A 27,495-nucleotide genomic window follows, 5' to 3' on the forward strand; every position below is an offset into this window, starting at 1 on the left:
CCTATAAATGCCAATATTTATTCAACTTGTTATTTTAATCAAATACTTGAATTAAATAGCCATTTATACAGAGACTGAGCATCTCTAAACTAAGAAAAACTAGAAATGCTAATTATTCCTGACATGAGGTTAAAGAGCTACACTGGTAAATTCTCAGTTAAAAATTTCACAGTAAGTTAAAATATTATCACTAAACCTAAAACAATAACTGATCATCAGATATAAAGAAAGCTTATGAGCCACAAAAATGAATGTTTTTATATAAAGTATTCCTAAAGTGAACTAGGTATTTTAAAAGGCAAATCTCATATAGTTAGTGCTCTATAAGGTGCCCTTTCTGATACTGAATTATTTGACCGTGATAGGGTAGAGAGTGTTTCCTCACTGGGAGTTCCCTATATAGGAAAAAAAAAAAAAAAAAAAAAACACAGGTCCAACAAAAACAAAAAAATTATAGTAGACAGAAACAAGTCACACAGTCAAGCCAACAAATTATCTTGTAGAAAAAGACAGATAAAGAGAGAAACATTATCACATAATGCAAGATTACAGAGAAGTGTAAACAAGTTTTTCAATCATACCTATAAGTTCAGGAGGATTCTTCTCATTAAAACGCTCACATAGACGAATGAAAGTATCTGTGTTCTCAGCTGTAGGGCATTCCCCATGGCTAGTAACACAAGAAAAAAAGTTTGGGAAAAAAGTAAAAGATTTTAAAATTCATTACAACCATATTAACTTGGGGAAAAAAAATGATACGTTAACACTGACCTACCCTTTACACTGAAGCTTTATATATTTGATCCCTTCTTTTTCAATGTCATTTCTGTCATAAAATCTTGTAGTATTTGTCAAATCTACTAAAAGACCCATTTTAACCTAAAAAAGGAAAAACATATTGTTACAATTCATTAAACAGTTGTTTTTCATTTGTCAAAAGATTTGGGACTTACACCTATTAAGAAAGAAATAGGTAGCTCTGTGGATGCAGTGCTAGGCCTGGAGTCAGGAAGACCTGAGTTCAGATTTGACCTCAGACACTATGATCCTAGGTAAATCAATTAAAACTCTGTTTGCCTTAATCCACTGGAGAAGGAAATAGCAAACCACCTTAGTATCTTTAACAAGAAAAGCCTATGGACAGAATTGGTATGCTATGGTCAATGAGGTTTTGAAAAATCAGACATAGCTGAACAACTATACCTATAAATGAAAACACAAATCTCAGACTTATATCTGGAAAAAAAATCCATGCTTACCATGTTATTTTACTACTCTAAGGAGCAGAAGGCTGAGAGCCTAAGCAGAAAACATGGATAGGTAAGACACAGCTGATTAGCTGCTGGGTACATTTAGGATCAAAAAAGAATAACACCACCATTTTTTAATGTATTTATCACTTATCCCAGCATTTAAACAACCTATAAGAGTGGAATTAACAAGGAATTAAATAATACTACCAGCATCTGGTTATTAAGAGCAATCTAGTCACTCACTATCAAAGAAAAAACCATGGATATTTTCTTTCTCCAGTAAATATGCCTAATTATGATTATACTTTTTTGGAATAGAATAAACCTTTAGTTAATAGTCTTAAAAAACAGGAATGATTATTTTTTAAAATTTAATCGAAACTAAGCAATTAAATAAATAAATTTCATTGTGGTGTCAGACATGACAAAGCTGGGGATTAATATGAAAAAAAATTTATTTTCCTACCATACTTTCTAACCATTTTTCACAATATACTTACAAACACATAAGGTCAGCCACCATTCTTAGCTAAAATATCTCAAATAATAAAAATTGATAAAAAATATTCCACTTCTCTCTTCTTTTGGGAATTACTTTGTATATAAAATGCAATTAACAAATAAATGCACTTAGTAATAAATAATACACTGAATAAATATTTGTAGAGTTAATTTAAGACTTATCCCTTTTATAACACAATCAATAGGAATTATGATAGCAATTGAAGTGATATAACTATCATGCATGTAATCCGTTAAATCCATTGGCAAAATATTTTACATGTGATCTCACTATACTACAACCCTATAAGATAAGTGCTATTAGTATTCCTATTTTATAGATGAAGAAACTGGAGCTAGAGACGTTAAGTGACTTACTCAGGGTCACACAGCTAGTCTAAGGTATGATTCATACTCAGGTCTTCCTAACTCCAAGTCTAAATACTTTCTCTACTATTCCACATAGCTGCCTCATAAATTGGGTACAAAAAGCAAAAGATCCCAACTCTAGCTAGATAAGAGCTGCAGATAACCCCTGTGAGACACATAATTTTAAAATATCTTTAAGTGTAAATTGAATCTAGTCAATTATACAAGATAAGCAGTGTGAAACAGGGGCAAGAAAGCTGGCCTTGAAACCAAGATAAACTGGTTTCTAATCCTGTCTCTGACATATATTGGCTGGGCTATGTGAAGCAGAATAAGTCACTCAACCTCTCACTCACCCAAGCAATAAAAGTGTAAACTGAACAAAAGACCCTGACCTCTCACTAAAGGAAATTACCTCAGCCAGTTCTGTATACAAATAAAATCCTAGCCTCAGCCCCTATTTAAGTAGCCCTTACTTAAGTAAAGGATATTAGAGTTATTTCAAAATCAGTGTAGATAAAAAAAAAAATATATCAATAAAGTTTATTCCATTCTTAAAACTAATATAAATAGAGAAGGGCAACAAACTGTTACCTATATTTATATCAAAATTTTTCTTTTACCTTTAGGCTCTTCAGATAGTTAGAGAGCATACTAGGATGGAAGCGATTCTCTTCAGCAACTTGGCTATCATATCTTGGTCCTAACATAGTCTTCAGAGGTAAGAATTTCCCTAAACAAAGTAAAATAGATGCTTAATAAATATTTATTAATTAAACATTAAGACTCCAAATTGGCTTAGTAGTCTTTCAATGTCTTCTAAAATAGGTTTCAAATACTGTCACATGTGGCCCATAATTCTCCTAATACAGCTGAAATAGATTAAAAATTAGAAATAATTTAACATAATAAATAAAAATACAACAGAACATTAACAGTGTTGATAGGTGGTTTTCTAAGTCAATATACATTTAACCAGGATCCTTATCTGTATCTAAATCGATGTCATTACTCTACAAGACAAAGTAAAAGGTACTTGTAAACAAAATTTTTCACCCTAAATAATGTTTCTTTTAGAATATAAATAATACTAATAAAACAAAACTGAATTCTACATCATTACAATAATCAAACTTGATCCCAGAAAAAAAGTTGAGAAAACAAACTTCTCTCCACTATAGGAGAGACTAAGAATGTGGAATATTGCATTTGTTTTTAGATATGATTGATATGCTGGTTGGTTTTTCTGAACAGCTTTAATTCCACTACCATATACCCTTCTTCCCCCACCTTCTTATTAGAAAGTTGTTGTTAGAGCATCGGGATGAATACAGAGAGGACTGGCGAGACTTATATGAACTGATGCTAAGTGAAATGAGCAGAACCAGGAGATCATTATATACCTCAACAATGATACTGTTTGAGGATGTATTCTGATGGAAGTGGATCTCTTCAATAAAGAGAGCTAATTCAGTTTCAATTGATCAAAGATGAACAGAAGCAGCTACACCCAAAGAAAGAACACTGGGAAATGAATATAAACTGCTTGCATTTTTGTTTTTCTTCCCGGATTATTTATACCTTCTGAATTCAATTCTCCCTATGCAACAAGAAAACTGTTCAGTTCTGCACACATATATTGTATCTAGAATATACTGTAACCTATTCAACCTGCTTGCCATCTGGGGCACAGGGTGGAGGGAGGGAGGGGAAAAATCGGAACAGAAGTGAATGCAAGGAATAATGCTGTAAAAAATTACCCTGGCATGGGTTCTATCAATAAAAAGTTATTAAAAAAAAGAAAGAAAGAAAATTTATTAGACTAGTTAAAAGCCATAATCAAAAAAAAAAAAAGAAAGAAAGAAAGAAAGAAAGAAAGAAAGAAAAGAAAGTCCTTATAAAGAATGGTTTACTCACAGGGAAGAAAGCAAGGATATATTCAGAGGGTAATTTAATACAAAATCAAAAGAAATCAGTAAAGAGGGTTTTTTAAATAGCAAAATGAAATAAAAAAAGCCATCTTTGAATGTTTACATAATCAATAAATTAGCATTAAAATAAGATAGCATTTGTAAAACGCTTACCACAATGCCCATGTATAGTATGAGTTATATAAATTCTTAATTCTTTTCTCTTCCTTTGTATCCCCAGGGTTTTATACAGTGACTGGCCCACAGAAGATGTGCTTAATAAATGCTCATTGATTTGAATTTTCAATGCAAATATTAAGTATGAAACACTGGTTCTCTCTAATCTTTAGATTCCATTCAATCAACAAACTCATTAGGTATCCTTTACAGCAAGGCATCATGCTAAGCCTTAGCAATGCAGACAATAAATGAAACAGTATCTATCATTTTACACTCTACTTACTTTCTACCAACATGTATACAAGTATATAGTATATAACAGAATTTGTGCTACTCAGGGATACTATATATATAAAATAATCGTTGCTCCATCCTTCAGAGTAAAAGATAAAAGAAAATACTAATTTCAGAAGGCTGTCATGAAATGTTTAACGAACTGATGGCGAAACAGTGCACTGGCCCATTCTGGAACAGAATTAGAAATTATACTTTTAAAAATACCAGTAAACTGAACAAATCCTTTAATCCAGTGATACTACTTGACATTAACTCCCAAGAATGCCAAAGGAAAAGATCTCATACACAGACATGGTTTATAGCAGCCCTTTTTTTTTTTTTTTTAAAGCAAAGAATGAAAAATAAAACAGGTGTTCATGGTTATAGTTGAAGTGTGGTATATGAATCAAATGGAGTATTTACAGTGCCTTAAGATATTAAACAGATGAAAAATTCAGAAAAATCTGGCAAGACTTTTTTGCAAGTTCTGATTCAGAGCAAAGTAGCCCAAATCAGTAGAATAAATTACACTATGATCCCAATAATATAAAGTAAAAAGACACAAAAGACTCTATACCACAGTAATTAATGAAGACTAGAGGACTGATAATACAGCATGCATGACTCCTATATCTTAACGATGAGGTGGCAAACTAGATGCAGACTGAGGCTTACGGTTTCTGTAAGATTGATGTGACTGACATGTTGATGCATTCTGCCTGACAACTCTGTAATGGGAGTGTTCTAAGAAGAGAAGGGAGAGGAGGATGGTAGAGGGTTAGGGAAATGACAGAGTTGTTGTGGATAAAGTGCAGAGCTACAGACTAAGAAAGATCTGGGTTCAAATCCCATCTCTGGAACTAGATATGTGCCAGAAAGTGCAGGGATACGAAAATCCAGAAAGGAAAGAGTATATACAATGGGGGAAGGAGGGAAGAATGCGTGACAGACTGGGCCAAGTTCCAAGGGACTTAAGGACTCCTGTTTAGCAGAAGCTCTTAAACGGCTTCAGGAGTGGTGGGGTGGGAAGCTAAAGTGCAAGAATTCGTCTACTTCACAAAATAAATATAGATACAATACAAGTAAAAATCACCCCCATCATCCGTCCAGGGCACTCAGAGACAGAAGCCATGCACTCGGACCGCCCAAGTTCCCACCGGTGACATAGCCCGGAAACCTACCAAGCCAAAGAGCTGAAAAAGGCATACCATCAACCCCGGCAGCCCGAACAAGGACCCTCCCCGGCCGCCCGCGCCCCCCTGCAGGGGCGGCACGTTCGTTACCTGCCACGGGCTGGCCTCGGCGCGGGCAGTGCAGCCAACGCGGCGGGATCTTGTTGTGCGCCATGGCCCCGGACACGGCGGCAGGGCGGCCGGGGCCGCTGCACCCCCCGGGCCCGGAGCTGAGCCCCCGTCGGACCCTTCGCCCTGAACAGCCTCTCCACCCCACACGTGAGAGGGGAGAGCGGCAGGTCCCAAACGCTACTCGCCGCCACTAGTGAGAAGGCTGCTGCTCTGAGAGCTGCTGCCGCCAACGCACTGCCCCCTTAGCCCAACGTCCAGTCGCTTCCCGGCGCCACTTTCATTCAGACAGCACTCCACAACAGCCGGCGCAACCACAATGCATCGCAACTTCCGCCGACCCTCCGCCCCGCCCCCTTTCCTCCGTCCCCTTCCGGCCAGCTGGCTTTCCTTTCCGAGGTCAGAAAGGAAAGTCGAACTGCACTGGAGAAGGAAGAGTTAAAGACAAGGATTGGGTGGGCGTGAGGGCGGAGAGAAATGAGCATTGAGGGGTGGGTCTGGAGTCCTCAGGGCGGGAAAGGGGCGGCGAAGGCGGAGGCCGAATCTGAGCTTCATTTAAGAACGTTCTTACTCCTCCTGTTGCAGCTCCGATTCCGTCCCCCTCTAGTTCTTTCTTCTTCCCACCCTCCTCCCATTCTTCCCACCCTCCTCCCATTCTTCCCTTTCCCTTATCTCTCCTCCTCCTCCCCTTTCCCTCCTTGCTCTATCGGCCACGTGCATCTGGTTCTTAAAAGAAAATGGAAAGGAATGAAGTCCTAGGTTCTGGATTGAATTAGCCAATATTTGTTAAACTCCTTCAGTGGGTCAGACCCTAAGACAAACCTTGCCTTTCGGATATTCTTAGGAGGGAAAGCTAGCAAATCTGTCAAATCGATAATCTAATCAACACAACGGCTAACTATTGCAAAGAGCTGTCTTTGCCCTGAAGGAACTTATTATCTAAAGGGGGAGACAAAATGCTAACAGATATATACAAAGTAAACTATATCTGGAATAAACAGGAAAGAAGAAGTAAAACATCTAAATTAAACCGGATTAAAGAAGGCCTTTCTCAAAACAGTGGGATTTTAGAGAGGTCAGTAGTCAGAGTAGAGCAAGGAGAGCATTCCAGTCTTGGAGAACATCCAGTGCCAAGAGATGTCTTGTTTCTAGAACAGCCAGAATCACTGATTTGGGGAGTAAAACTTGAAAAGATAGAGGAAGCTAAGTTATGAAAGACTTTGAATGCTTAACAGAGAGCTAGAAAAGAATTGATGCCCGAACCAAAGTGCTAAATGGAGGGAAGGTTGGTTATTTTTGAGGTAAAAGTTATAGGTATGAATCTTGATTTGATTTGTTCAGCCTTTGCAAGTCACTTTGACGGAAGTGAACCCTGAAACTAGATTCGGCTTCTCAGACTCCTAAAAGTCTGGGATTCCCAGATAAGCCTTTTCCAAGTTAAGCAGCGTCATTCAACTGGAGATCTTGGTCAAATCATCCTCTACTGATCTTTGGGGGTGGCCAAGACTCTTGCCTTTTGTGAAGATACCCTCTTCTCACTGATAACCTTTGTTGTTTCTTTGACAGGACCTTGCCACTGAGGAGTCTATCTTCCTAGAAAAGCTGGTTTCTCAGCACCAATAAAAATCCCTTTTGTCATTCAGACTTTTGGGTTAGTGAATTCTTTCAGGTCGAACCTTTGCACTGATCAGAGGGGATTCTTACATCTCAATTCTCTACCACTAGAACCACATCAACTGTGAAAAAAGAACTTTTTAGGTTCAGGAATCTGCCTCTGAGTGGGACTTGGTACTCTAGGATGAGCTGCTCCCCAAGGGCAGGTCTAGTAGACAACCCAAGAGGAGCTGGAGAAGGACTTGAACCTGAAGCTGAAGATACTTTTCATGTGCCCAGAAAATGTATACATTCTCTAGAGCAGGCTAGCAGATTATAAACAACTCCTTCTTGACCCTTTGTCCTTAGAAGAGAGAACTTGCAAATGAAGCAACAACTATAGCAGCAATAATTCAACCTAGATCCTAACCTGGTCTACCTGGAAAGATGCCAAAGGCTTCTTGGAACACAATATGCAGAATCTTCTACATTCTTTTCCTAGAGAAGTCTGTCTTTCAATTCTGCCTTTCACGATGTCATAGTCATGATTTTTTGTTCTTTTAGCCTTCTCACTCTGAGACAAGTCAGTATAAGGATGGAGACCTCTGAACCACCCCCCTCCATTTTGTTAAATTGCAGACAATCAAGGGATCCCTTTTACCTGGAAAAACTGAAGTCTGCAAGAGAGATGTGTCCCAGCACATTGAGAAGTAAAACTTCTAAATGGAGGAATAAGGAAAGGAAGCAGAATCTCAACCATACATCAAGTATATAGTTAAAAAATAGTCATTATAAATATTTACCTGTTCTGGTAGGGAGACCAGGTAGGTATGAGAATGGGTGATCAAAGAATAACTTCTTCCTCTGGGCCTGCTGGCTGTTTCATTGTATACCCTATAAACCATGTATATATTAAAAAAAAAAAAAAATCTAACTTTTTGTACCAACTATTTTAAAATATTCCAACTGAAAATAAATGGACTCATGTTATAGGAAAGAGGAATGAATTGCCAATATCTTTGCTCATGGAGCTTTAACTTCTTCCTTTACAATGCTAGCTTCAAGAAGTCTCCTCAAAAGCAATTTAAAATTCATTTGAGCATACCTAAAATTCTTAAGTGCCTCCTTCAGATATTTTCTCCCTCACGAGTTAGCAGTCACAAAAATTTGTGTAGCCAACAATCCAAAGTATTTTTTTGATATGAACATCATGGGAATAACAATTAACATAGAAAATTTTAAGTTCCATGGTTGATCTCACTATTATCATCTTAGGCTAGAGCACTGGAAAGAAACTTAGAGGATGTCTAGTTTGCTCCCCCATTTTATTGATAAATAAGCTGAAGAAAGTGAGAAGTAAAAGGAGTTGTCCAAGCAAATGTAGTAAATGTAAAGGCAGGATTCAGCACCTTATACTCTAACTTCAAATTCAAAGCTCTTCTGACTAGACTATTGTTAATGTTATTTGACTTTTTATCTGAGCGACCTAGATGAGCTAAAAAGAGTATGTTCTCTATACACTGTACTCTGCATACATACCTTTATGACAGAAAAGGACAAAGAAGTTGAACTTTGAGTGAGTTCCTTCATCTTGTACCACAATAAATTTGAAATAATCATATGAAAGAAAATCCTTAACAACAATCCACTGATAACCTCAGTAAGGAAGACTGATAGATTCATGGTTCACTCAGCAATCAACGAACTTCTACTAAGGGACTATACCATGCCAGACATTATGCTAGGAATAGAGGATGCAAAGGAAAACAAAGTAGTTCCTACCTTTGTTGTTGTTATGTCCTTTGTTCTTTAAGAGGACCATGACATCAAGGAGGTGATACCATGACATGCAAATTAAGGAACTTCCTTATACATGTAAGGATGTACATATACATATATTTACATTTTATTAGGAGAAATAGCATATATAAGTAAGTACAAAATACATATGTTAAATACAAAATTATTGGTGGGAAGGATTATATAGGAGGAAATATCAGAACAAGACTCTTTTTTAGGTGTTATTTGAGCTAAATTTGGAAGGCAACTGCAGATTCTAAATATTAGAATTGAGGGGATACATTCCAGGCATGAAATATAGCTCATGCAAAAGCACAGAAATAGGAAATAGGATGTTGCTCACAACCAAACACAAATATGGCCAATTTATCTGGAACAAAGTGCATGAAAAGCAATAATCTATAACAAATCTAGAAAGGTAAGTTGCAGCCCAACTGTGGAGACTTTTAAACTTTAAATAGAGGAATTTGTCTTTGACCCTGAGGTAATAGGGAGCCGCTGAAGCTTAGAAACAGAGTAATCTGGTCCATGCTTTAAGAATGTCATTTTGGCAACTGTGTAGAAGATGGATTGAAGAGAGGAGTAACTTGAGATAGAAACCCAATTAAGAGGCAATGACCATAGTCCTGGAAAGAGGTGTTGATAAGGAGTCCCTTAAATAATGTGGTTATAGTATGAGTAGAAGTAGAAACTGGATGCTCAGAGAAGGAATTAACAAGATAAGGCAACTAATAGGATGTGATAGGTGAAGAAACAGAAATAGTTGCTAACATGAAAATGCCATCTAGAGAAAGGGGAGAGTTTGGAGGAGGTGGGTGAAAGGGAAAAATATTTAATTGGTTTGGGCATATTGATTTTGAAATGCTAATGAGATGGAGAATATAAGGGAAGGATCCAAGGGGTGGTAGTGGATAGCAGGGAGGTTAAATAATAGCAAGGCAAGTTTAAGGATAGAAGCAAAGTAGAAGAATTGCAGGGATAGGAAATAAGAGATATGCACAAACAAAATAATAATGATCAGCAAAATAATTTATTAGCGGAAAAAAAAAGTAGGGGTAGTAATCATTGATCTCAAAGTCAAACAGATTCAATCAACAGAAATCTACATTATGTCAAGCCATATTAATATTGTTTTAGCTGTTATGTGTGTGTATGTGTATATATATTTTGTGTATGTATTATGTAGGTGTATTTGCATATAAATATAAATATAGATAATGTATATGTGGGGGAGAGGAAGACTAAAGTAATATGCTTTCTTGAAATGGAAATTAATTGTTACATATTTTGAATCTTCTATGTTTTGCTAGGCACATGACATTTTTTCTGTCTTTTTCTATTTTGTATTTAAGTTTTAAATAAATAAATATATTTTTTTAAAAAGAAGAAAATAAATCCTAATGGGACACTTAGATGAAGATCCAGGTTGGGCTCAGTAGAGAGGTAAGAGGTAAATATGGAAATTTCGAAGCCATCTACCTAGAGATAATTAGAATCATGGAAACAGATAAGATCACAAGGAGAGAGAACATATTAAAAAAAAGATATGAGGGCCCAGAATAGACCCTTGGGAACCACCTATAATAAATGAACGGAAGAAGGAGGACACTAAAAAGGAAACTGAGAAGTATTCATATAGGTAAGAGAAAAAACAAGAGACAATAGGATCAAGAAAGCCAATAGAAGAGAAAAATGTATCATGGAGGATATATGGAAAGAAAAATAGCACCATCAAAAGCTATAGAGAGGTAAAGAAAGATGAAAACTGAGAAAATTCCACTGGTCTTAGCAATTAATAAATCATTGGTAATCAATGCTTAAAAATGTCCATTGTCAGGTCACTAATCACTGGTCAGTATTCAGAGAATCCAAAGACAAAATACAAGTATCATCCACAGTCCAGCTTTTCCAAGTAAAAAAAGGATCTCTGGACTTTCATGAACTAGTATTCATGGACTAAGGGAAGTGAGGAAGAGAACAAGGAGAGAATTGAAGTTTCTTTCTCTGGCTCTGACACGTCTCCAAAGTAAAATTATATGAAAATCGTTGAAATAAAGTTTAAGTATGATTCCTGTACAGGTCTCCACAAAATGTAAAAACAGAGTTCTTTCTAGTAAAGGTATTAATGCCTAAGATGCAAAAGACCTAAGAGCACAAAAAGAAATAAAGAAAACACGTCAAATGTCTCATTATTTACATTGCTTATACACACACACACACACACACACACACACAGATCATTTTTGGCACTACTAAATGAATATTTCACTGTCACGTTACTTGACTTGCTAGCACCCAATTCAAGAATTCTTGTATCCAGGAGATAGCCATGAAGGCTAAAAATGTCCATCCTTGGGATCAATAATCACTGATATGTTTAAGGAAGATAACCAGTAGACAGAGGCAAAAGATAGCCAAGGGACAGCTTAGCTAAGCATGTCTCTTGAAGATACATGTTTGTGATGTAAGTCTCTATTGCTGCAGGAGATAAGAAGAAAGCAAACTCCGTTCCCTCTAACCCTTCTTTCTCACAAAATCCAGTATCATAGGTTTAGTCATAGGATCATGAATCTTGAACTGGAAGGGACCTTGGAAACTATCAAGTGTAATTGCTTTATTTTTGTATGCACAGAGACTCCATATGTCTACATGTGCCACCAGGCTAGTCCCCAAAGTAAGTAGACCTGTAACCATTGGAAATGGTTGTGAACATACTTCTGAAAGGGAGTAATGGTACACAATGGAGTGGCCCTGTCCTGATTCAGAATAAATGCTGCTATTCTATGAGGGTTTCCTGTCCAGTTACTACACAATGAGGAAATGTCTCTTAATTAACTACAAGTAAATAAATAAATAATGTTTTATTTAACAAGAAATGTTTTCTCTTTCCTGTAGGGATAAAGGAAAAAATATTGTAAACCTCAAACTGGGGAGAGAGACCTTAGTCTCTTTACTCCACATACATGTCACTATGTGACTGAATGAATGGTACAGTTTTTTGGTAGGAGATGAACTAAACCAGATAATTTTGTGAATGATCCAAAACCAGAGTTTATGAACTTACTCCTGTGAAGATACATAGGCCTGAATATCAAAGTAAGATTCAGTCTAGCTATAGATTAATCCAGCAGCTTCATCTCAGCCTAAGCATCGAAAAAGGAAGTTGGTGAAGTGAATATCTAGCTGGTACAATAAGTAGAGTCCTGGTCCTGGACTCAGAAAGACTCATCTTCCTTAGTTCAAATCTAGGTTCAGACACTTACCAATTGTGTGACCCTGGGCAAGTTAACCCAGTTTGCTTCAGTTTACTCATCTGTACAGTGAACTGGAGAAGGAAATAGCAAACTACTCTAGTATCTTTGTCAACAAAATCCCAAAAAGAATCAATGAAGAGTCAGACACAACTGAACAACAAAACGAACAACTTTTAATTGAGCCCATTTTACCTAGTCTGGCTGTTTGGTTTGTTGTTGCCCTTTGCTCTCAAAGAGAGTCAAAATGACATCACTATGTTAGAATCAAATTATGTTATGTTCAACTATGGCTAATTAGATTAATATGAATTTAGAATGCTCTACCACAGATCAGACACAAATAGTTCATATGAATATTTAGGATGGATTCTCTACATTTTTGTATCTCACATTTCTTTTACGTTATTTTAATTTTGCTTTGCTCATAGAGCACCTTCTTTGATAAGAACATGCCATGCTGGGCAGTTCCGTGCCAGTGTCTCCCATGTCATGCAATCAATTCTTTTTTTTTTTCCAGTTCATCTTCCTCTACTTCCTTTTTTTTTTTTTTTTAAATAATTATAGCTTTTTATTGACAGAACCCATGCCTGGGTAATTTTTTACAATAGTATCCCATGCACTCACTTCTGTTCCGACTTTTCCCCTCCCTCCCTCCACCCTCTCCCCAAAATGGCAAGCAGTCCTATACATGTTAAATATGTCACAGTATATCCTAGATACAATATATGTGTGCAGAAGTGAACGGTTCTCTTATTGCACAGGAAGAATTGGATTCAGAAGGTAAAAATAACCCGGGAAGAAAAACAAAAATCATGCAATCAATTCTAAAATTCTTAAGAGAAATTTTGAGTTTCGTCTTTTCTGACTACTTTGTGAGTATTTGCCCTGTGTATGTTTAACATTAAATAATCTTTTTCTGACAAGCATACATTTGGCATTCAAACAATGTGGTCAGTCCATTGGAGTTGCACTCTCTGCAACAGAGTTTGAATATTGACAATTTAGTTCAAGAAAGGACCTCACTGCCTGGTATCTCATCCTGCCAGGTGATCTTCAGAATCTTTCTAAGACAATTGAAATGGAAGCAATTTGGTTTCCTGGCATGCACAGGCATAGACCTTTATTTTGATAATTGGTGTAATAACCCTTTTTTTCCCACACCCCTCTGAGCCTCCCAAACACTGAGTTAGCTCTGGTAATACATGTATCAACCTCATTATCAATGTGTACATCTCTGGAAAATATACTGCCAAGATAAGTGAATTTATCCATGATAGTCAAAACTTCTACATTTGATGTAGTTCCACATTTAGGTGGTATGCTTCTGACTGCTGGAGCACTGCGTTTTCTTAGTGTTGGGCGAAAAGTAGCATAAGCAACAAAGAATCAAAACTTTGCTGCATCTCAGCTTCAGAGGTTGCATTGAGTGCAGTCATCAGCAAACACCATATGGGCTGTTCCTCAGTCCTTTCTGAAGACACACTGGCTGTCAGATAGATGACCATCTACCAGGTGAAAGATCATTCTGTTAAGGAGAACTCTGGCAAGAATCTTGCCAGCAATGACTAAGAAAGAAACTCCCCTCCACCCTCATCCTGTGACTGTTCCAGGACAATAAAGGCACCCTTGAATTTCTGGGAGATAACCTCTTCTTGGCATGTAACCCAGAAAATTTCTGCCAGCTTTTGTGTGAACAATGGGCACTACCATCCCCTCTTTAATCTCATCTGAAGAGAATCAGCACCAGATGCTTTCCCACTTGACAGAAACCCAATGGCATTCACAATCTCTTCTTTAGTGGAACTTCAGTTAGGGAAGGAATGATCTCAACCTGAGGTAAATAGTCACTGCCTTCAGCACTGATTGATGATGGTCTGTCGAGAATACTATGGAAGTATTCAATCCATCTCTAGGATCATGTCCTTATCCCTAATGGATGTACATTTACCAACACTGAGTAGTTGAAATACATCATAGATCTTTGGCTTGTAAATAGTCTTCAATGCATCATAAAAATGCTTTGAATTGTTACTAATAGCATAAAACTAATTTCATCTGTCTTCTTATTGAGCCAAGAATCTTCCATCTCTCTAAGCTTCACTTGAACTTTACTTTTCATGGAATTAAATGTTACCTTCTTAGAGATGAATGAATTAACCTGAGAGTACATCCTGTGAAGTTCTCATTTTTCATTTAGCAGCTCCTGAATTTTCCATTTTTGTGAAACCATTCTTGATGTTTGCAAGTGTTCTGACCCAGATGAGGAAATGTAGCGTTGCACACCAAACTTCTGAAATCTGCCTATTCCTTTTCTGCTCTACTGTTAGCAACTGTATATAGCTCAGCTTTCCCTCCAAATTAGCAACTGTTCCTGCTTGCTCTAATCTGTTGACATGAATTCTTCTGGTAATCATTTTGCCTTAGGGCCACTGCTTTTGTTGAATGTGAATATTTAGCTTAGAGAAGATAACTCTATGATTACCCTGTATACACATTGCTTTTCTCATTCTGAAATATCCTTTCTTTTCTCCTTACAATCACACAATCTAGGAAATGCCAATGTTTGCTACAAGGAAGTATCCCAAAGTTTTATTGCACCTGATGAGAAAGGCATGAGATTTGCAAGTCGGGAGTAATAAGTGACTACTGCTGTTGCTCTTTCCTACTCCATTCCTTCCAAGAATTCCCTGCCGTGTCTGGTAGTCTGAGCCTAAGGCACTAGCAATAAAGTCACTCAAAATTATAAGCTTGTCCTCTTTTGGCACATTGATGATGAGGGTATCCAGGTCTTCATAATTTTTTTTTTCTTTGACCTTATCAGAGTTCATCATGGTGGGAGCTTAAATACTAGTGGTGGTGATAGTGGTGATGCATTTTCCTGCAAATAGCAATCATATTGTCATGAGCCTGTCGTTCATTCTTTTTGTAGGCTTATAAGCTTGTTGACTAGATTAGTTTTGTTTGCAAACCTCCACCAGCTTCACAGCATTCTTCTTCACTGTGGCTACTCCAAAAAATCATGTATCTAGCTCCGACTTCAGTAAGCTGGCCTTCATTTGCCAAACTTGTTTCACTGAGGGGCTACTATTTGAACGCAATACTTACTGAGTTCTCTCCTGTTAAGAGCTATTCATCTTTCAGATCTCCTAAATTTTGTTATCTATAAGCATGTATTATTCCATATACTGATGGTAAGTGGAATCACCTTTGCAGAAGTTTTTATACATTTTTGTGTCTTTCTGTGGTATCCCCACATGCCACAGAAATCAAGCCATGGTTCAATAAGCAGACAGTTTTTAGATCACCTTTTCTAACCCCTTTCTCACACCAGGAGATGAGCAATATGATTCTTAAAAGGTTGTTCAGACACCCCCAGGGCTGCTAAATCCCACTGCTGCTTCCAGTGAAAAGACCCTGTGGCCTGTGCTGTCTATGTGTAGAATTATGACCATAGCAACCAATGTATCCTACAACTGCTGCTTCATCACTTACCTATTACCTTGAAACTTTGAGATAGGTAGAAATTATATGAATGATGTTTTTTTGATTTGTGCATAAATTGGATTTAAATGAGACAGGTACATGAAGTCATTGGTCTCATTCCCTGTCCAGACTCATCACTAATCAGTGGAAGGACAGTCAAGACAATTGGTGATGGCTCAAGATGTAGTTAATGACCTGTGTGTCTTTGATGTCTAACTAAGCTCTAAGTACTCCACAGTGCCTGTTTCAACTACTTTCATGGCCATTGAAACAAATTGTTCTCATCTACCTGTTCTACCAGCGGAAGTCTTCGCATACTTGGGATAAATACACCTCAGCTCACCAATGGGTTTGAGACCTCTTGGTTATCATCCACCTGGTTTAGACCATGTGCCAAAATGGTTTACTGAGGTGTGGTTGCTGTGCATGCTATAGCTTCTTGGAGTCACAGGTGAGAATTGTGTGAATCAGGTAGATACCAAAGATGGAAAGCAGCCATAAAAAGAGCATGGTAGCCCTCACAACTGAGGTATTAGTCTTCCCTGAACCCATCCTATATCTCCAGGCACTAAGGTAGTAAAAGAGACAGCATGTTTCTTTTGGGGCTCACAAACCACTCACATTGGTGATGGCTGGAATATTGGCCAATTCTACAGACCAGAAAACTGAAGTTCAACAATGTAAAAGGTCACACAGATAATAAAATGCAAAGCTGAGATTCAAACTCAGATCCCCGACTCCAAACCCCTTCCAGTATACTATACTGCTTTCCTAAAGCTTAAAATAGAACAAAAGCCATTACAGATCTTAAACCTCAGCATACCAGATGCATGGAGAATCTTTGCTTTTATTAAGTAAGCTATCTCATAAGTATCCCTCTCCTCCCTCCCCACTTTTCCTTTTTTCCTTTATACTTTCATACATGCACACACAAACACACACCCACATACATACACACACATAAACCCTCATACCACCTCACGCTAAGAAAGCTGTGGAATAAATATGAATGGACTTAATCATATTTCAGTCTTCCTTTATCCTTAGTATTTTAAAACTTTAAGAAATCCTGGACCCCTAGGTATCAGAATCAATTGTATACCTGCAGTGACTCTGAACTTAGCTGAAAACATCTATCAGTTAGTTAGCTGGTTACTCTCTAAGCAAATTCCCTTATCAAGTTCTCTTAAATCCCTATAACTCAAAGTCAACATCTAATGAGTTGAAAAAGTCTGTCTAATTTCTCTCTCTCTCCCTCTCCTCTCATCCACAAATACTTAACATTACACTTCTATTCTATATTTTCTTCTGACTTCTCATTCCAGTGGGCCCTATGGAACACCCTCTCTTATTGTTGACAAATTCCTCTTTATCATTCACTTTACATTCTTCCCATATTCTTACACACAAAGAAACCTTGTTTCACTAAGAAGACCTCGCCAAAAAGACTTGGTACCTCTTTTGTGTGAAATGTGAATTGGCAATTGTGTTCAATCAATTGGAAATTGCATTCAGAACTAATTTTTAGCTGAGGCCTGCTATGAATCATTAAATCATTAAACATAACTAGCTTGTATTAGTAATTTGTTAGAATCTAGCTTCCTTACTCTACTTCCTTACTCCTTTGTTTTGTAAGATTTCCTCTTTTCCATGTGAGTCAAACTTCCTCTTTTTAAAAATATGATTAATTCCTCATTTGGGCTTGTAGAAAATCACAAATTTCTGCATCATGCTAAATTAATAGCCAATTAATCAATAAGCTTTTGCAATGTCTAACCCATTAAAGGAAGGGAATGTTTACTAAGAGATTATACAATTTTTCCATTTCCCCATTATCCCCAAAATAGATTCCCTGTTTCTAACTTATTTCCAATTTCTCTATTCTTGTCCTTGTTCAAGATGTCCCAGATATGTTAGCCTATCTTGTAGCAAACTGATAGAACTTGTGGTTAGCACCCTCTGCACCAACCAACAACCAATCAATAAAATCCATGTTACTTGAAATTTTGTAATTTATCCTAGTTCTCTGTTGACTGTAAGAAAGTTCTGTAAATTCTCCAAAAAGCCTTGCTAATAAATGCAACATGCTCAGAACTTTGTTGCTTCAGTTTCTCAGTCATGACATTTGTCCCTCTCCAAGAAAACATGGTATCTATGGTACTCTCATTATACACTGTGCTAGAGAATTCCTGTCCTTGACCATAACCTTCCATACTTATTCAGTAAATACTATCAGTTAGTAATGTGCCAGTAATTTATGACTCAAAACTCTCCAACAACTGTTGGATCACATATAATAAGATCCCATTCTATCAGCTTGACTGAAAAGAGTCAGTCTCTCTTCCTTTTGCTCATTATTTCCCTCTCCCCAGATTAAGTCACTAAGAGATAACTTAGCCATAACCATGTACAGGGAATTCCAAATCATATACAACATATATTATAATTATGAAGTAGGAAACAGCCTTTGTTTCACCTCATAGAAAATATATAACATACTTACAAAGGACTCATAAGAGCTTCTGAACATTAAAGCACAAAGTACTCAAATAGCCTATCAGCTATGCTATCTAACTCCCAAGAGAATTGAACTTGGACTTATAACTTATCTGTTATTTTGATGAACCCCTTTCCCTCTCAGTACCATACCTGTCTCTCCAAGATTTCTCCTGTGGTTAGTTTCTTCCCAGAAATATAAATATGCTTTGGAGCTTGCTGAATAAGCAAACTCTTTCTCATCCCCTGTGGTTTTTAAGATACTCATTGGCTTTGCTCCGTAAGTTGAACACTGCTCAAAACCACATGGACTTTCTTCTTCCTTCTCCAAAAGGCAGAACTCATTAGGGAAAAATATATATGTGTGTGTATATGTGTATATATATATGTGTGTGTGGCCCAATGCAGAGAACTCTAGAACTCAGAAAATCTTGAAAATTAAATTATCTCTCTAATTGATAAATAGTCAAAGGATATGATCAGGCAGTTTTTCTTTTTTTCTTTTTTTTTTTTCCTCTCTTTTTTTATTAACACTTTTTATTTTAAAAACATATGCATGGATAATTTTTCAACATTGACCCTTACAAAACCTTGTGTTCCAAATTTTCCCCTCCTTCCCCCCATCCCTCCCCTAGATGGCAAGTAATGCAAAATATGTTATACTTGTTAAAATATATGTTAAATTCAATATATATATATATACATATTTATACAATAATCTTGCTGCACAAGAAAAGTCAGGTCAAAAAGGGAAAAAAATGAGAAAGAAAACAAAATGCAGCAAACAACAACAAAAAGAGTGAAAATGCTATGTTATGAGCCTCACTGGGTTCCCACAGTCCTCTCTTTTGGTATAGATGGCTCTCTTCATCACAAGATCATTGGAACTGATCATGCAGTTTTTCTATGAACAAAACTATATATATACACACACATATGTATATATACATATATACATAATGTACATATACATATATGATATATATACAAATAAATAATGATTTAGAACATCCTTACGTGACTAAGTATATATAGATATATATATATCTATATATAGAACATATAAGAATGTTCTAAATCATTATTTATTAGAGAAACACAAGCAAATGTGTTTGCTCAAAATATCATTGTATACTTATCAGATTGGCTAAAATGATAGAAGGGGGAAATGACAATTGTTGGAGGTGATGTGGAAAAATCTAAAAATTAATTCATTATTGGTAAAACTGTGAACTGATCTAACCATTTGAAAAGTAGAATTATAAAATTTTGACCTAGTAATACCAGTATTAGATATGTTTCCCAAGATGATTAGGGGAAAGGAAAAGAATTTATATGTTCTAAAATATTTAAAGCAACTCTCTTTGTGGTGGCAAGAAACTGGAAATTGAGGAGATGCTCATCAACTGGGAAAATAGATAAGCAAGTTGTAGCATATGATTTTGATGGAACACTATTGTATTATAAGAAATTATGAATTGATTTTTTAAAAAAACACTGAAAGACTTGCATGAAATAATGAAGAGAATATTATACACAAAAACAACACTATAGTTCTAAGAACAATTTTGAAAGACAAAGTCATTTTTAGTATTGCAAATACTCAAATCAACTACAAAAGTCCTGTAAAGGAAAATGCCATTTATCTTCATATATATATATGGATATACACATATATATTTTTATATACATATATATTTGCTTGCATGCACACATATATTTTTGTGTAATGGTAACTTTCTCTAGAGCAGAGTGGGGAGGAAGTGTGTGGGTCAGAAATGATTAAAAAAAAAAAAAAACTGGAGAGATCTCTAGAAGCAAAGCAATATACTTCTTGCGAGAATCGGGTTCCAACACATAGAACAATCGAAGGGAGGAAGCACTGTAGGGGGCAGGGTTGACGCTTTTAATCCCTAACGCAAATTCCCCTCCCACCACTGACCCTCATCCTTATTGGCTGAGGATCTTATATTCTAAACACGGGAACTGCCCAAGAAATTGAACTTGACCAATAAGTACATAGTTGCCCATATTTGGCTGAACTTGATCAATAAGTACATAGTTGCCCATATTTGGCTGAAATAGGAAAGATAACAAGAAGGGGGCTTAAGTATGCCCTTAGGGGGATAACAGGGAGGAGACTTTAAGTATGCCCTTAGGAGAATAGCAGGGAGGAGACACTTTAAGTATGCCCTTGACTTAATGCTTAAAGTCTTTCAGGCCTACTCAAACTTTGAAATAGATGAAGCCTTACTCGATTTTCACAACTGTCTTGAAAGATCTCACCTTATCTCGTTCAGGAGGGAGAAAAAAATTTTTAAATGCACAACAGAGAAAAAAGAAAATTTAGAAGGAAGTATAGAAAAGCAGAGTAGCTTTGAAATGATGCATAATACTTAATAATAAAAGATAATAAATAATAAAAAAGTAAAATGTGTAAAATGGAAATTCATTTTACAACTTTGTATGGTTTTATATTAAGTCCCCTTTATGTTGTGAGGCATAAATAGAATGTTCTTTTTTTGTTCTTTAAATTCGAAATTAATTTTAAAAATTCTTCTTAAAGAAACTGAAATTATCTACAAAGCAAATCTTACAGCCATTAAAAGTCAGGCAATCTCCCTTCTGTACCAGAAGACTAGATTGTAAGATTACACTGCCTGGAAAGCTCAAAATTCTCTCTTACTTTTATCCCTACAAAGGAGGTTGGAATTCAGTCCTGAACTCCTTTCTCAGGTGGATTACAAGAACAAATTTCCCATTGTCAATGGCAATTAAAGCAATAGCTTCAAATAGCCATTTCTTCTCTGATGGTAATAGTGTAGGAGAGAGTTGATGGGGAAAGAAATTCTACCCCCTTGATGTGGGAAAGATTCCTTTCTAGATTCCCACTCTCTCTTAGTTAATAATGTAAATTACCCTTTAACTCACAAATCCTGGTTCCTTAGAATTCTAATAGAAGATCCAGACCTGTCCTAGCCCCACCCCGATTTGGGGCTATACCCAAAAGCCCCTCGAGCTAAATCTCCCATTATAAAAGGGAGACACTGGGACCCCCCCCCTCTTTGCAGAGACTCCAAACATGGTAGCCATGTGAGTACCCTCTGTCCATTGGACCCTCTGTCCTATCTCCTTACTTCCAAACCCAATAATAAACCTTATCAATCTAGCTCTCCGGCCAATAAATGCTTTTATTGGGGATTTGGGCCGCTACTAGACCCCAATTACCGCCATATCCTTGCGTCGAATCCAAGGGGGTTGCAGGGGATCTTTGCTTGACTCCCTGTACCCCAAACCTGCCACTAGACCTCAACTAAACCCTAATCTCATTTAGGTACCACAAATCTAGACCTCAACATCCTGAATTTGGGAAGATGAAGCCAGGAAAATGGCAAAAAGTAAGATCTCAGTAGCTGAGAGCCCAAAAAAATAAGATAACCTTACTTTTGTAGTTCAGAAGAAAAAGGTATTAATTCTTCTGTCAGCTGGTCACTAGGAATTCCCTGGATGCCATAAATCTGGCACTTTAGTTTGATAGGGGAATAAAAATATAGGCCTAAGTCCTATGATTTTCATTAGGTTGTTTGGGGCAACTCCTCAATTTCATCATCAACTCCCCTAATCTACTCTCCTTAAGGATCTTAAAGCTAAACAAATATATAAAATGATAAGAGAACAATCTGAGTCTAAAATAATCTACAAACCAAATAATTTCCTTTTAATTATTTAGGAAGTTGGGGTAGTTAAAATAAAAATGTAAAATCAAAATTCTTTTTTTTCCTCTGCTGCTGAAAAGTATAATATTGGTCACTAGATGGAGGTAGAGAATCAGGATTATATCAGGGCTTAACCTATATCAGCAATTTAAATAAATTAGTCAAATGAAGCACTTACATGTACAAACATGCCTAGGAATGGGTCAATAGAATTCTTTGGGGAATTTTTTATTTTTTTATTTAGTTTATCGCTCATATATGAGCTTAGACTCTAGAGAAAAAAAACCAGCTCATAATAATGGCACCAACTTCCCCTACCAAAACAGAATTCATAATATTAAAGAAAGTAAATTTTATGAGGAAAAGGGAATCCTTGGGAAAATAACATACAAAACATAACCGTTGAAAAATAAATAAAAATCCTATGAGCTCTCAAAAATAATTGAGAAAATGTGTTTCCTTCCTGTGGAAGTGGGGACTAAAGATTGTTGCACATACTATCAGACTCAATTAATTTGTTAGTTGATTTTGATTTTTTTTTTCCCTCTTTAAAATTCATTATTAAAAGTTATAGCTAACTAGTTATAGGAATAGGAAGAAATAGATGTGGAAATGAAAGTGATATAGTTTTAATGATGTGTGGGACAATGACCCTTACCCAAATTAAAAATCAGAGACTCTGAGGTTAAAAAAAAAAAAAAAAAAGCAAAAAGGAATTTATTATGCTCTCAAGAGAAAGGGCGATTCGAGAAGGGTGTCAGTAGAAGAGTGCAAAGCATAAACTGCAAAACATAAGATTTATAGGCCAGAAACTTCACCCCACCCTACTCCTAACCTTTTCTACTGTTGTCTGGGGGAGTTCAGGCTAACATTCTAAACTCTGAAATCTATCCCAGAAACAAAAGAATAATAGTAAATAACAAAGTCTTTATTTAAAATCCCCTAGGGAACTGCTATACAGCAGATATTCTTGGATGAGAGAATTATGTTACCTGAATTCCCAAAGTCATTGCCTTTAAAATAAGTTCTTAAATGCTAATTAAGAGGTGAGGGGAACAGAAGAGGAAATGGTCATCCTAGACAATCAAAGATGTACAGCTTTTTAGCTATAGCTCAACTTGTTATTGAAAAGTTTCAAGTTACAATTAGGGCATAGTTCTAAGCCACATTTCCATGAGAGTTCTTCATTCAGTTTATCCCAGTGATTACTGCTTTATACTAAAATGTCTTTTCCTTTCATTCCTACTTTATTTCTTTTGAGATTTTAAATCTTTTTTTCTCAAGATGAATTTTGCTATTTTGTTTAGCTTAACTTTGTTATTTTGTCTAGCTCTGATAGTTTTAATTGGAATAGCACTCAAACTGTACATTAATTTAGATAGATTTATCATTTTTAATTATATTGTTTTGGCCCAGTGATGAGCATTGACTATCCTTCTATAAGTTGTTGTTTATTTCCTTAAGGAATCTAGATATTATATCTATTCAGATCTTGGATACTTTAATAGATAGATGCCAGACATCTATCAAATGATGTCCATTTGATAGAATGATGTCCAGTACATTTTTTGATATTTTGAATGAAATTTCCTATTATTTCCTCCTGGATTTTGTTTACTACATAGAAAAACTATTTTTTTTTGGTAGGTTTATTTTGTATTCTGCTATTTTACTGTTTACAGATAATTTGACTCAATTTCTTTTGAAAGTTGATTGGTTAATTGGGAACTAAATCTTTACTACAAATATCTATTATGAAGACCTCATATTTAAGATAAATTGTGAACTAACAAATATATAAGGCCAGTTCCCAATGGTGAAAGGATATGAACAATTCTCCAAAGAAAAATTGCAAACTATGAATTAAACAACCATATGAAAAATTGATCCAAATCCCTAGAAATAAAAAAAATGCAAATCAAAATGATTTGGGTTTCACCTCACACTCAGTAAATTGGCAGAGTTGACAAAGGATGGAAATGAATGTATATGTAGTGAATTGCATACAATGAAAAAATATTTATTAAATACTTATGTGACAATGTGACATATCACTGAAGATACAAATATAATAAATACATTAGTCTCTACCTTCAAGAATTTTACAATAAAAATGAGAGAGACCACATACATAAGGGAGTGGTGGCCAAGAAAGGGTATTTTCATCTGAGAAATCACAGAAATAATGACATTTGATTGTCACAACTTTCCAAGATTGGTAATATGCAGGAAGAGGGGCGAAAGAAAGAAAAAAAGAGAGAGATTATGGAACTCCAAAACAAATTTTAATGAATGTTTAAAAAATGTTTGTTTCCATGTAATTGAGAAAAAATAAATAAAAACTAAATGTAAAAAAAAAAAAAAATAGAATGATAATGTTGATTTGGCTACTATTTCCAGAACAAGAGATAGAAACCTCTCATTGGCATTGCATTGAGGGGGATGAACCCTGAAAACTAGATTCAAGGTCTCAGACTTTCCCATGGGAAAAAGCATACCTTCCCAGACAAGGTCCTCCCCAAGTTAAGCAATCTCATTTAGTGGGAGATCTTGGTCAAATCACTCTCCATTGATCTTTTCAGGGTGGCAGGGATCCCCTTCAGGGAATTCCCAGACTCTGGGGAAAAGCCTTCAAAATGATTTTATTCAATTGGAGATCTCTGTCTGATGGTTCTTTATTGATTAGCCCAGACAGCTCCAAGCCCAGACCAACATTTTGCTCATAAAAGGGGGGTTTGTTAAACATACCTTGGCCAAATTCCTCATTAGAAATTTGCCCGCTAAACGAGCTCCTTCTTAGTGAACAATAAACTTTCTTTTTCTGCCATACAGACTTTTCGGGTTCCCGAATTCTTCCACGATGGACCTCTGCACTGACCAGAGGGAATTCCCCATCTTACATCTCTCCACTACCATTAGATCCTTATCGCATGAAGATGTCAGGAGTACACCCTGGTGGGTCTTGGGAAGTTTAGATATGGCCTACTCTCACCTATCAGAAGTGTAGGATCCAGTTTGGGATATAGATAGCTCCTTCTTAAAGACTGACAGACTACAAATTAGAATGAGACATATTTTTGGACATGACCCATATGTATTTTTTTTTTTTTTGCTGGATTACACATGTTTGTTATGAAGTAGAGGGTAAGGGAGACTGAAAGAGATAATAAATGTCTGTTTTTTTTTTTTTTTTTAAGAAATATATGTATATATGTGTGTGTACACAAATTTAAGAAAAATAACCCTTTCTATTGAACAAAAGTGCCATATGCACCAAAATATTTATAGCAGCATCTTATGTAATACCAATTCAATTCTAGACATTTACAATCCCCCAAACACAAATTTCTCTCTGGATATAGCTGCCCACATATGGTTTGGCACGCTTCTGTCTCCTGTTTTCTTATTTTCTCTGTTACTCCCTTTCTACTAGTAGACCAGTTGCAAGGATGCTGTTCCCTGTGTGATTTTTCACTTTTCCCAAAAGATGCTCTTATGTTTTGCTCTCAAGAGTGACTCTTTAGAGTTTTTTCTATTTAGTAATTATTTATTATATACCTATTATTTCTTTTGCTGGTTTTTTTTTTATTTTTATTTTAATCACACCAGGGAATATTCCCCCATAAAGACCCTCATTGCTCCTTAATTAGTTCTCTTAAACTACTGGGGTGTTGAAGAGGACCAAATCTGTGGGGCAAAGACCACCGGCTCAACAAATCAAATAAATTAAGGAGATTTTTTCAAGGTAAAAACAGAAAGGAATTTTATTATAATCTCTTGAGAAAGGGTGTCTCCCTCCCCACAAGCAGTTAGACAAGGAGAGGTGAGCCCAGTTAACAGACAAGAATTATATAAGGGCCTGGGCTAACATTCACTATAAGCTGGATCTTTGCCCTAATTAGTCAGGACCAATGAGCTCACATTTTAAGTCATAAAGGAGGAAAACTGTCAACCCAACCACATCTTTAGGATTACTGAATTACCTTATGTGGGAGTTTCAATGCCAAGGTGGCTCCAACTTGATCTCACAAAGAAAAGGTCCCATTACTTATAAAACCACGTGATTTCTGGAGGAAAAATCCTGACCCTCGGGTACAGCTGACCTTCACTCCATTTTTATAACAGTGTCTCCATCTTGTGAGACAGCTTTCACAGTTCACTCCATTCACAATGATGTCATTCTTCACATGACTGTACCCCAACTTTTGGTGTCCACCATCATCTGGTGTCTATATCACCTTATGTAATCTTGGTGCTAGAACCCACATATATCAATAATATAACCTACTAATGAGGTCCTAGTTTGAAATAAACATATGATAAATTCACAAAGGCCATTCTCTTTGCCAAAAGTTAGGCTTATTTAGAAGAAGAGGTTACAGATAAAATGAAGAATTTTCATTTCTTTAGTTATGTGGTAAACATGAAATAGATTTGGGAAGCAATAGGATTATCAAGGAAAGGAATTTGGAAAAATCCATTAAAGGAATATGCCATGAAGCCTGAATATGCACTAATAGTTCTCTCTCTCTCTCCATATATATATATATATATATTTCATTTATTTATTTATTTATTTGTTTATTTTGCTGAGGTAATTAGAGTTAAGTGATTTGCCCAGGGTCATACAGCTAGGAAGTATTAAGCATCTGAGACCAGATTTGCAGAGTTAGCTATATTAAGAAAAAAGATATTAAAGAAAAGACACTATGAGGGAGAGGGAACCTCATAGTAGGTTTAATCTTGGAAAAGACTCAGAAAAGATTTTTATCATAGGCATATCTTTTATAGGGGAAATACAATTTTGGGAGTTTCTCAGGAAAGGGAAGTAAAGGCAGGAACAAAGATGAATATTGAAATGTTTAGACTACTAACAAAATACTAAAAAGACAGTCTGGGAATGCCTGGGTCCCCATCATAGGTATTTCAGCAATGCTACTTAGGGCAAGCCTGGCACAATCTGGTTGCTTTAACTATAATAATAAGAAAGTCTGGGAAACCAAGTTCCCAGGATAAGTGTTTTAAGCATTTCCTGGAAAAAGGAGAGAATAAGCTGTTCTCAAGATCCTCATCACTTACTACGCAAAAATGTTAGCTATTATTAACTACACATACCTATAGTAGATAAAAAGTAATCTCAGAGGAAATGGGAAGAAGGGGAAAGAAGCAGAGTAATAAAGTCCTCTTGGTGGAATTTAACCCGAATTTTTAAAAAATTCAGGAAATTGTGGAGGTGGAAGCAATGTAGTTTGAGCACCAAAATGATGTGGGTGATGTAGACATCAGATGATGGTAGGCACCAAAAGTTGGAATTCAGTCATGTGAAGAATTCACAATGGCCATTTTCTTGGCAACAGGTAGAT

General features: G+C 36.2%; 1 protein-coding gene across 2 annotated transcripts in view; it reads right to left on the bottom strand.

Annotated features, from left to right (window-relative positions):
• The window catches only part of RNGTT (RNA guanylyltransferase and 5'-phosphatase), a 320,433-nt gene extending 312,934 nt beyond the window's left edge, over positions 1 to 7,499 (bottom strand). Inside the window, exons 1-4 of one of the 2 annotated variants that reach the window (XM_051997380.1) lie at positions 5,773 to 6,173; positions 2,747 to 2,856; positions 776 to 879; positions 582 to 670 (exon numbers count right to left, since the gene is read on the bottom strand). In XM_051997380.1, the coding sequence (XP_051853340.1) occupies positions 582 to 670; positions 776 to 879; positions 2,747 to 2,856; positions 5,773 to 5,836 (367 nt within the window). In that variant the 5' untranslated portion in view covers positions 5,837 to 6,173. Of the gene's footprint in view, positions 1 to 581; positions 671 to 775; positions 880 to 2,746; positions 2,857 to 5,772 lie in introns of both variants that reach the window. The other variant, XM_051997381.1, reaches the window with a different exon arrangement.
• Between the last annotated feature and the right edge of the window lie 19,996 nt (positions 7,500 to 27,495).

The sequence above is a fragment of the Antechinus flavipes genome, chromosome 4 (genome assembly GCF_016432865.1).
Source record: "Antechinus flavipes isolate AdamAnt ecotype Samford, QLD, Australia chromosome 4, AdamAnt_v2, whole genome shotgun sequence".
NCBI lineage: Eukaryota > Metazoa > Chordata > Mammalia > Dasyuromorphia > Dasyuridae > Antechinus > Antechinus flavipes.